The sequence below is a fragment of the Akebia trifoliata genome, chromosome 12 (genome assembly GCF_017979445.1).
Source record: "Akebia trifoliata isolate Shusen 1 chromosome 12, ASM1797944v1, whole genome shotgun sequence".
NCBI classification, from domain to species: domain Eukaryota; kingdom Viridiplantae; phylum Streptophyta; class Magnoliopsida; order Ranunculales; family Lardizabalaceae; genus Akebia; species Akebia trifoliata.
The window spans coordinates 36668968-36680714 of record NC_141386.1 but is presented as its reverse complement, the minus strand read 5'-3'; the positions used below and the strand labels follow the sequence as shown (position 1 = coordinate 36680714).

The 11747-nt window shown below is 35.2% G+C and overlaps 1 protein-coding gene across 1 annotated transcript; it reads right to left on the bottom strand.

Moving 5' to 3' along the window:
• LOC147390021 (SPX domain-containing protein 4-like) lies at positions 1-4975 on the bottom strand. Its single transcript, XM_086418135.1, has 3 exons — positions 4442-4975; positions 837-1002; positions 1-729 (listed from the first exon to the last, which is right to left on the bottom strand). Exons 1-3 carry the CDS (start codon positions 4769-4771, stop codon positions 242-244), a joined length of 984 nt encoding a protein of 327 aa, XP_086274261.1. The 5' UTR covers positions 4772-4975; the 3' UTR covers positions 1-241.
• Positions 4976-11747: the final 6772 nt, after the last annotated feature.

Genomic DNA, 11747 nt, shown 5'->3' with positions numbered 1-11747 from the left:
TGCACCATCAACAAACCACCAATCATATTTCCTTGCTACCCATTCTGGGAGAGGTATGCGACATTCATCAATCATATATGTATATGGATCAAAGTTAAAAATGTCCACTTATGAGTTAGAAGGTTATTAAGTATATGTGTTTTGACCTCTCCATAGACAACTCTTGGAAGTCCAAAGTTTATTATAATACATACACTCTCATTCCTTGCCTGCCCAACATGTCCAGAAGACCACTTCACTTCTATTCAGTGGAATGGGCATCCTCTTCCCCATCATCCTGCAAGGTGGCTGCTGGTGAGTTGGAAGCCGAATTTTCGGCTGTTACAGCACCGACACTACTGTCGTCCTGGTTCTGATAGAAGGATGCAAATGACAAAGGATTGTAGGTAGAGCTTGCCTTTCGGAGGCCTTGTATGGTTCTCATTGCAGCCAGGGTGCTACGATATATATCCATACTAACTTCCCCGATAGATGGTGAGCCTTCTGATGGCATAATCAATATGTCACTAGGTGGTGGGTTCGTCTGATCCCTTTCAGGGGGTGGTGGAGTTGACTCAATGACCTCTGCTTCCAGTGGGAAGAGGTGCTCAAGATTTGCTTCACACTCACGGACAAGCCTTGTGAGAGGTTCTGTGGTGAAGAAGGGTTGGTGAAGTGCACGCTGTGTGAATGGTAGACGCAATAGTCCCCCAGTTCTCTTATCATACTTCTTCAAAATTTTCACTAGTCCTAGTTAACCACAATAAAAAAGAAGCAAGGTTTCAGCAACTACCCATAGTCCATAGCTCACAAACACTGATTAGAGGAAGAAGAAATTTGGGAAGGAAGTGCATTACCTGCAAAGTTCAGGGAGCTATAATTTTTTAGTAGTACCATCTCCCCATGAATACTGACAAAGTCCTTACGAATGTCCAACATCTCCTCACTGAACTCACTCTCCGATGTGAAAATTCCACTTTTTTGGCTCTTCTGCTTCACTTTCTCAATTCTTTCCTTGAGCTCCTGACACAAGTGCAGTAAAGCCTTAGTGAAGAGCCACAGAAACACAAAGGGTGATGGCTTGAATGCTAATGCAAAGAGAACGACTTGAGTGCAACACAATTACCACAAATTCACTAGTTCAGACTAACTCATAATAAAGAAATAGAGGAATGACTTGAGTGCAATACAATTCATGGTTTCAAAACTCGTTTTGATGTCTCGTCTCATCCATGGATGAAACTGAGTTGTCTCGGATGGGATAAACCTTTTAACTCGGTTTACAATGACTTATTTATATATATTAAACGAGAATAATTCTAATTTTTTTAATAAAATAAGGGGGATTAGAAGATGTTTAGTCATAAAATCATATTTTATTTATATATTAAGTATTTAAATTCTAAAAAATACAATTATTTTAATCAAAATCCCTGTTGACTCAGCCGAGTTTTACTGACTTGTCCAAGATTTTCAAAATATCATCCGAGTCATCTCATCTATCTCACAAGATGGTGTGAAGACTGAGATACCGTGATGCCAAGATGATACACACAAGTCATCTCGGTCTTGGACAAGATATAAAACCATGATACAATTACCATGAATTCACTAGCTCAGACTAATACATAATAAAGGTAACAAAGGAATAATTCGGTCAAGATAGACAAACTAACGTTACAGTTCAACCCACAGGTGCTGTGCATGCACTAAGGAATTGTGAACTACAATTGGACGGATCCCACCAATATTTTAGCAATTCATGAAAAGATGGAACTTTGGCCACTGAATTTATGAGTTTATTACAATCTTCATCCAAAGAACATAATAAAAAATGGCCAAAAAGATTAAGTATCAAAAGATTGATGAGTGAGAAGATTTTGTTTAGTATGATTTATGATTTAGTCCAAAATAAGTAAAAAAAAAATGTATATACATATCCATGATGTGATATAGTTAAGGCAGTAAATAATACCAGAATTATCCACTTTCCCTTGGTGTAAAATAAGTAATTTTAACAGCTTCCAGAACATGTCTCTTACTTCTCAAGGTTTCAAAGTAATAACCCTCAGCTTCTACACACAGCACAATACTTATGCAGTATGGTTGCCAAAGGCCAATCTAGTCTGTAGCACTTCTCAGTTTCTTTTGAAGAAGAATCTGACAACATTCCCAAATAGGACAAAAGTGTTCAACTATTCAAAACAATCACTCGACATTTTTCAAAAAAAAAAAAAAATGTCTCCTGAATAAAACTCACTTTTATTTTCAGGATTGAAAAAAAAATTCTAACTCTATTCTAGAATGTAGAAACAATAACTCTTCCAGCTCCACTAGCTCGACATGTTTGAGGTTTGCATTATCAGTATCAACAGGACCCTTGCAATCAAAGTCTGCTTGAACACTAACATAACCGTTCAATGTTAAAGTTTGGGTGTTCAACCATGTGCACCTTTTTCTCCCATGCCAATCTCCCTTTACATCAGTCAGATGCTTAAAGCCATCAACACCTCCGACATCAATGTGCATATTTACTTCGTGACGAATCAAACCTTGTATCACGGGCAATGCGACCATAGAGAGAGTAAATCCATTTGCACAATGCCTCTTATTTTATGACAATCTCAATGCCATCAACCATGACCAACCTGCTCGTGGCCACACCATCCCCAAAGAGCACCACCCCTTAAGCTACTGTAAGCCTCATTTCCAGTCAGTGTGTGGCAACAAATTCTTGAAAAAAGACCCTCCACGCATCAAACTATCTAAAACAGTAAAAAGAGAAAGTTGGCTATCTGCTTTGATGGGCTTTGACGTCTCAACATCAGTTGGGGTTTCACTTGTGATGACTCCAGTCCAAGTGCTTTGGAGATGCATAACACGGCATTGCTGTTGCCTCATCAATTAAGTTCAATTGCTATGACACCGAGATGCATACACGGCACTGCCGTTGCCTCATCAATTAAGTTCAATTGCTTTGACACCATGTGGCCCACTACTGTGATAACTGGTTCCAAAACCAAGGGAATACTTGGAAATTATGATATGAAAGACAAGTAATGACAGTTACACAATGCAATGATAGGGAGAGAGTTTCAAATCAGGGCATAATGGCCCTCATTCATAACTGCCAACCTAAAGCTATAAAAAGAGGATACCCTCTCCATTTTCAAAAATGTCTGTTGGAGAATTGTAAACACACATTTTAGGGTCAAATTTGAATCTTTTGAAACCAATTGAAATCCCATAAAACACTGTTTCCTCTGAACCCAAGTCGTCGAACTTAACATATGCAGTGATCAAAGTGTTGGAAACGAATGCAGATCCCAATTTGAATTCCTAAGCAGTGGACAGCTTTTAACTTGTTCAAATTGTGTTGGAACAGGACTGGGTCAAAGTTCCTCTACACAATTGCTCTGATGTTGGAGTTCCATTGAGCAATGTTGGAACTTCTGGTGGGAAAATGTATTAGAATTGTTAAATTCTTTGAAAGCACCAAAAGAGGATATGGTGAACTCAAAGCTTTGATCAACCAACTCATTAATCTGTAATTTATTGACTTCACTGTTAGAGTCCCTTTGGCAAGCACCACAGCGGTGCCTCAATGGAAATAAGCAGTAGAACTGTGCTGGAATGAAGAAGTAAACTTTCTAAAAATAGTAAAAGTTCTACTTTGATTAAAACTCCTTCACTAACAGTAGACAGATGGTACAGAAACTGACACCCATTTAACCACATAATATATATATATATATATATATATATTATATATATATATATATTATATATATATATATATAATATATATATATATATATATATATATATTGTTGTTGTCTGAATAACAGAACCACAACAGTACCCAGGACTTGAGCACCTACATAATATCCGAGGTTTAGGCATCACAAATCAGAAGAGAAGACTGGACCATATCACATAAGACCTGGACTACTTGTTTCAAAATCAAAGTTTTAACTTGTTGTGATCGACAACACATTCCAAAGAGCTGACTCACATCCCCTAATTGTAATCACAACCACAGATGATATGCCCTCAAAAGATTTCACCAAGGATTCAACTCGTTGAATAAGATTGGCATGGTCAGAAATATTATACCATACCACCAAATTCAATTGCAACGGTATACCTGGATTGGGTTTTCAAAAAAGATTGAAATGCCCCTTATCCAAATATAATTAGCGGAGAATAAAAAAAATACAACTGTAGAAATTGCAACCTTAGATAATAGCAAAAAAAAAAAAAAAAAACCTAAATCATGGAAAAAGATTTGCTCATTTCAGGATGATACTACATATAAGATTCATTAATAAATACTGTTTATAACCGATCTATTTGATGAAACTACATATAATAATTAGAAAAAATATATATATAAAAATAATATCATACCCATTATTATCCATAGGAGTAAAATAATTAAAAAAAAAAAAAAAAAAAAAACCTGCAAACGGATGACAAAGTCTTCCTCTTTGTCGACATAAAAATCATTGAACTTTTCGAGTTCTTCGTTGAGAATCCTGACAAACCAGTCCTGGAGTCCAATCCAGGGTCTGCTTATCGGCTGATGTACAAGAAAATAGGGAGAAGCATCAGCATCAGCATCGGCATAGGCATCCGCATCCGCATCCACATCAGCATCAGCATCAGCATCAGCATGGTTGGAGGGGAGGTGTTTGAGTAGCTTCTTCAAAGGCTTGTAACAAAGGAACTTTTCCCTCCATTCGGGTAGAGTTTCTTCCAAGTGTGTCCGAAATTCCTTTCCAAATTTCATGTCTGCAATCTTTGAAGGAAGAGATGCTACAGATTTGATTCAACTCCGTTGGTTTAGTTTGGGGGCTGGACTCAATGGAGAAACAGAGAGTAGCGGCCAACAATAATATTTACATACATGGCGGAATTCGGGTAGGAACAAAGGGAGGCGAAGTCTTCGAGGGGTGTGTGTGCGTGTGTATGGAGTGTGGACAGGTAGAAAAGAAAAGATAGCTTTGGAGTTAAAAGATGAGAATTGGGACCTAAAAGGAAATCAATTGAAAGATTGGGATGGAGTTGTCTCATCTCGTCCAAGAGAACGAGTTGTCTCGGACGAGTCCACTCGTTTCTTCGAGACATCTTTTAACTTTGTTTATGTTTATAGTAATGATTTGATTAACATATATATTTAAATTAAAATAATTATGATTTTTTCATAAAATAAGGTAGATTAGAATATGTTTAGTCATAAAATTCATGTTTTATTTATATAATAAATATTTAAATTCTAAAAAAATTAATTATTTTAATCAAAATCCTTGTTGACTCAATCGAGTTTTACTAACTCAATTGAGATTTCAAAATATTGTTCGAGACATCTCATTTATCTTGTGAGATGGTGTATATATATATACACACAAGATCAAGACAACTCATCTCAATCTCAAATGAGATTTAAAACCATAGATTAAACATTAACTTTTGGGAAAATTACTTTTAAAAGACCTAATAGAGGGATTTCTTTTAAAATAGTCCTTGAATTTTGGATGATAGCTTGATGGTACATTTAGTAAGCTTTTTATTTTTTAATGGTCCTTCATTATTGTTGAGCTCACCACTTTTTATTGTTTGAGTTTGACATTTTATTGTGTTTTATTGACTCGTAACCGATTACTTTGACAAACGAGTAATGAGATATGACCATTTAAATGCATTAATATCCCGTATAAAATAAAAAAAAAGATATTTTCATGGAAATAATATTTTTTGGGAAGATTGTCGATCTCAGAAAGAAAAATCGGGAATATAGAGACGTAAATAGCGTCCATATGGACGAGTGGATATATGATATGAATCGACCGGATGAACAAGCAAAGAGATACACACATTTAAAAAACATAAAAATTTTCAAATTTTTTACAAGAACAAGCGCTTGTAAGGAGTATTGTGTTATTTGTTATTTTCGGGAAGGAAGATAAATTTGTATCGAAAATCTTTCTTCTTAGGAAATGTAGGTATTTTTTGTACGGACGAGTAGATGTAAGTTATGATTAAATCCTATAAATAGGTGATGAGATTAAACCATTTGAATGCATTGATGTGCTGCATTGGAAAAGGGATACCTTCACAGAAATCATGTTTTTCGGGAAGGTGGTCAGTCTTAGAAAGAAAATCCAAGAACATGGAGACGTAGCTAATGTCTGTATGGATGAGTATCTCCTTACTTGTTCATCCGACTGATTCATACCATATATCCACTCGTCCATACAGACATTAGCTATGTCTCCATGTTCCCAGACCAACTCACATCAAAGATCACTTGCACCTGTTCTTTCAAGGGCTGAAGAAGACCAATCACTTCTTGTTTTGTTCTTGAAGTTTGCTTCTGCTCAGTTTCACTCAAAATTGCTGTGTTACTTGAGTGAGTTAGGTAGGTTGATGAAATTGGTTTATAGCATGGAAGAAATTTCTTCAATGACTTTCAAGTCTGGAAATGCTCATCTTGATCGATTATAGAGAAATCCAATAAATTTCTCATTTTTAGAGAGGTCAAATACTGGACGAGAAAGAAAGAGAGAATTGGGCGCATTTTGCTTCATCCAGATCCTTACGCAATAGATAGAAGGTAGTTTATTGGGCACATGTTGCGGAAAGAGTTTAGACTTCGTCACAACTAGAAACAATGAACCTATAAAATTAAATTGAAACAGAAAACTTTTATTCTAGTGGGTGAAACAATGAGTCAGCATCGTTTTCCTATGATGCTTTTGAGGTCTTCTTGAGTTTGTTGTTAGGTTGATTAGATCTAATGTGTTTTAGGGATGTTTATTTGTTGTCGAAAACATGGATCTGCCGCGTTTAATTGCAACTCAAAGAAAAATATCTGTGAAATATTCAATGCTAAAATTTGAGTGTTAATAATTTTTTATACTTTTCCTGACCATTCAAAAGAATGCAGCGAATATGTAAATCGTCATTTGATCTACTCAATCTTTGGAGTCGTAAGATCCTATAGGTCTCACCTTACAGCGTTACACAAGTTGGGCATGAAAAAGTTAGAGCCTACTGTTCTACAAATCCAGACAGATGCTAACAAATATCCAACTCTTATTGTTCTACTTTGAATGATTAGTAGATTCCTTAGAAAATAGAAAACTTGTCAAATGGTTATGAAAAAGATAAAAGAGGTAATGGTCCTATAAGAATCAAAATGTCAAGTGGCTATGATCTTGCAATTGCATACCGATGGATGAGTAGGTCCTAATTGCTTGCATTCATTGGGTGACTATAGTTGGGATATACAAGTGGATATGTAGATCTCTCGAAAGAAATTATATGAGAAGAGAAGAAGCTAACCTCGTGAAGGAAATAATGTTCATTTTCATTAGAGTAGTGCTGAAGTGGCCTCAAGATTATCGCACTTTCCTAACATGGAAGTGTGTAGAAACCATAGATTATTTTCATCGAGATACGAGTAGAAAAGCAACTATAGTTTCTACACACTTCTACATCAGGAATGTGTGAAATGAGGTACAATCTTGAGGTCACCCCAGCACGACTCTTTTCATTATGTACATTGTACCTAGAGGATTTACTCCATGGAGTATTAGAAGCCTAAATGGTAGATGTGTTCACCAGAAAATTCCAACTGTTGGAATACCATCCAAGCCTAAATGGAGAATGATTTGGGGTCCCAAATGGAAAATTCAGCTGTGACAGTTTCCCCTTGTCATCAGCTAAAACTAAGCCAAAATGAAACAAAACAAAATAAAAATAAAGGGGAAAAAAAAGAAAGGAAAGAAAATAAAAACATTAAAACTATTAATCCTTTTAGAGAAACAAAAGTTTCGCAAGGCATCTAATGAACTACAGGTAAACATATTTCCAAAGTTATTTAGGACTCAGAAGATTAATATTGTACTCTCTCATTTGTCTTACATGAAAATATTACAGTAGATATATGTGTAGGGGAAAGAATACTTCTATCTAGAAATTATTAACGGTTGAAAATGAATCACTCCTATGCTGTAGATAGACAAGCTTTAATGGGGGATAGGTTGGGGATTCCCCCACATTAGGATAGTCAATTAATTTTTCTTCTTTAATCCATTTTCACTTTGCAAAAAGGAAAATGGTGCTCCAAACTGCATCAGATTCTTGCTCATGGTAGCCTTTCCAATATTATTTTGGAACATGCACATATAGTTCTTGTTAGAGGTAGTGATGGGAAAATACCTGAGTATAATACTCATCACATCGTAGGAACTCTTATGTACTATCATGAGATTTGTGTTGGAATTTAGAGGGTTGAATTTGAAAACCCTTTAATATTCATTTAGTTTTAACCATATGATAAAGCAATCTATTAATCATAGGGTATTTCAATCTTATGTTTGCTTTATGCTTTATGTTTTTTACTTTATTATTTTAAGTTTAATTGATAGTTTTTTTTTTTTTTTCTTTTGCCTTAAGTATTTTTAGTCCCACATCGATTAGGAGAATAATTGATCTGCAATTCTTAAATAGTTATATTTTTAATAGCTTTAAAAGCGGATAAAAGTAGTGGGCAGGCTCACGCACACACACGGGGGCCCAAGAGGTAAATCCATGATTTCAATTGGAGTTTGGATCCATCAATTTAAAAACCTTAATGCGTGTGCGCGCAGGGGAGGTGTAAAATCTCAGATTTACACCTCACGTGGGTGCGCGCAAAGGCTCACTTTTTCCTTTAATTTTCAAGGCCCACTTAAATTCTATTTATTCTAAACCAGCACAATGTGTCTGTTCGGAATAGGCTTGTGACTGTTCTAAACAGTCACTTTTTTTTTTTTTTTATATCAAATGTTTAGTCTATTTAAATCACTTGATCTCTGGTTTTGATTTTTATTTTACATATTTTTGACTATCAGTAATTTATTATTCGTTGTGAGAGCACATAACACCGTTGAGTTCGAAGTTGCGTTTCTAATTTAGAGTACTCTATTGGAAATGTGGGTTGTTGTCTCCTAGAGAACGAACGCCTGCAGACTGTGGTACCGTAGTAAGGGAGAATTTCGTTTTAGGACAGTGCGTTGTACATGCCTCAACCATTTTATTTATGTAATATTTCTTCTATTACATTCAATTTTAAAATCAGAATTTTTCAAACTTCTTCTCTCTCTGTCCATTAGAAATCAGTACTGAGTAAATAACAATTTGGACCAATCAAACCAATGACCCAACCTTTGGGGTGAAGATACTAACTTCAAACAAAATTTATTAATTGAAACTCTATGTTATGCATTTCTCACATTCACTTCTAGTCATAAGTGTAATGTTTTCCATAATGTTGTACTTCTAGATCTATCAAAAACAATGAAGTAACCTTTTTATTTCTAGTTTGTTTTTAAGAGTATACACCAAGGCTTCATTTAACTAATTGTGGTCTTTCACTATGAATTCTTTTAATGCAGAGCATGTTTGATTATGGTTAATCTGTAGAAGCTTGGAGAAAAATAGGATTTTGAAGGATTTCACTGGTGAAAAGCTTATGACTGCTGTCATAGGTGTTCGCAAGATAAGTTATATTCCAAATAACCTTCTTCTGAGTGTTTTAATTTACACATGTTGTCTTGATAATGAGATGAAGCAAAGCATTGGAGAGTGCACATAAGGTTAGAATGAACTAGGCCTAGCAACTCCAACAACGGTTATGGTTTGTACTGGAGTTAGTGCTTCTCAAGGTGTACTGATTAAAGGGGGGCAAATAATGGAGAGTGCACATGAACTATCTCATATTACTTTCGTGTTTAAAAAAAAAAAACTATATTTCAAAAGGCTTAGGATTTTGAAGCCCAATGAAAGTGATGGAATCAACATTGAGTGGAGAAAATTTGTCGGAGCTGGTGATTTGGAGATTCCTTCTGGCTTGAGCAAGCCATGCTTTAAGTCTCTAGATTAGATGGTAAATTTTGATACCTTTGATATATAATATTGCTTTATCTTCTTTATTATGCTAATGCATGCCATTATGACTACAATTCTAATTCTAGTTCTGTTCTATTTTACAATCTCAACCCAAAAATTTTAATTAATTTATAATAGAAATTACAAGTTATAAGGATTAATTTTATCTTTACAAGTGAATTACATTGTGTTTGACAAAACGGGGACCATCACCATTGGAAAGCCAGTAGTTGTCAACACAAGGCTCTTGCAAAATACTGTACTTCGTAAATTCTATGAATTTGATGCTACAACAATTCTTTGATCGGGTAAGTGTGAATTTTATACTCTAATTCATTTTTATATTTCAAAGGGTCTCATAAGTATATTAAATTTCACTCAATCTCTTCATTCTATAGTCTGAGAAAAACTTAAGGTCCATGGCATATGTGAAAGGAGACAAATTAAGGAAACATATTATGTGAATATATTTGACTTAAAAGATGTACTTTATCCATCTAATCTCCCTATGTTGCACCCATTATTAATGCCCTTAGACCACATTGAAAGATACTGAAGTGCCCTAAATTTAAGAAGTTAATTGTCCTTTATTACAATATGTGGTTGTACTACATATAATTTGTTGCTCTCCGTGATGAAAGGGTTGGATAAATAAGGATCATCCGTTGGATGTTAGTGCCTATGCTTATATTTTTAACTTTGAAGATGGAAAAACAGATGACTAGAGAAAGTTAAAGAAAGGAATCCATTAGAAGAAATAGTAATAAGAGCAGCTATTGCAATTTGCTGAGGGTCCCTCTGGAAAAAAAAATTGGCTTTACATCCTCAGAAGATTTACACCTCAAATATATGTTCATCATAACTTAGTTATCTTGTTGATTCAAAGAAAATTTCAAGATGAGGGAATAAAAGGAAATAATAACCTAGATTGTGCCAAAGAAACGAAAGTGAGTTCAAGTTTCTATATGCTTGTAAGTGGAACACTGATATGTCATTCGGGTATTTTTCCCACCAAAAATAATATGTGCAGTTGCATGACCCAGGTCTTATATCCTTATTATGAAGTATAATTAAACAACAATCATGCAGGTAATGCGTGGATCGGGTTTGAACACAAGCAGGGGCTAGTCCTTTCTTTGATTATCTTGAGGGTTGTATGCAATGTAATGGTGATTTTAGAAGCTCCAAGAGCAATAACAGAGTTGAGCAGTGTGACCAACCAAGAACTGATTCCTGCCATCACTGTACTAAGAGTTGATTTTTTGTTTGTTTAAAATGGTGGGTGCAGCAAGCATACTTCAAATGTGCATAGGAATGCTTCGATAGGCGAAGAAGGCAAGAAGAGATAAACACTTAAGTGAAAAATTGCAGCATTCCAGTCCTTAATGCTAACAATCTAGTTGAGTCTGAGATGGCAAAGTGTCAAGTAAGATTCCCTTTTTTGTTTTCTTGTTTTGAATTTGGGTTTTTGTTACCAAATCAATGAGGAACAGCATATGCACTCAGAAGTCAATATTCGGTTTGAAACTTGTAACACATAGTGTCTATTGAGAAAGGTAAGAAGGCAGGTTCATTTCTTTGTTGATATTCAACAATTTCAATCCATACACTTCATGCATCTATCCTTCCTACCTAATGGTCTTGCAGTAGAAGAATTTAACTATGATAGTCTATGCATAGCCCTTGAGAAACATTCGGAGTTTAAGAAACAAGCAAATTCAAGAATGTTTGAGTCGGGTGTACTGAAGGGTTTAAATCTGGAAAATATATTGGAAACTACCCTTACATTATTTCCTCACAATTATCCTACCCATATAATGTCCTACTCCTTT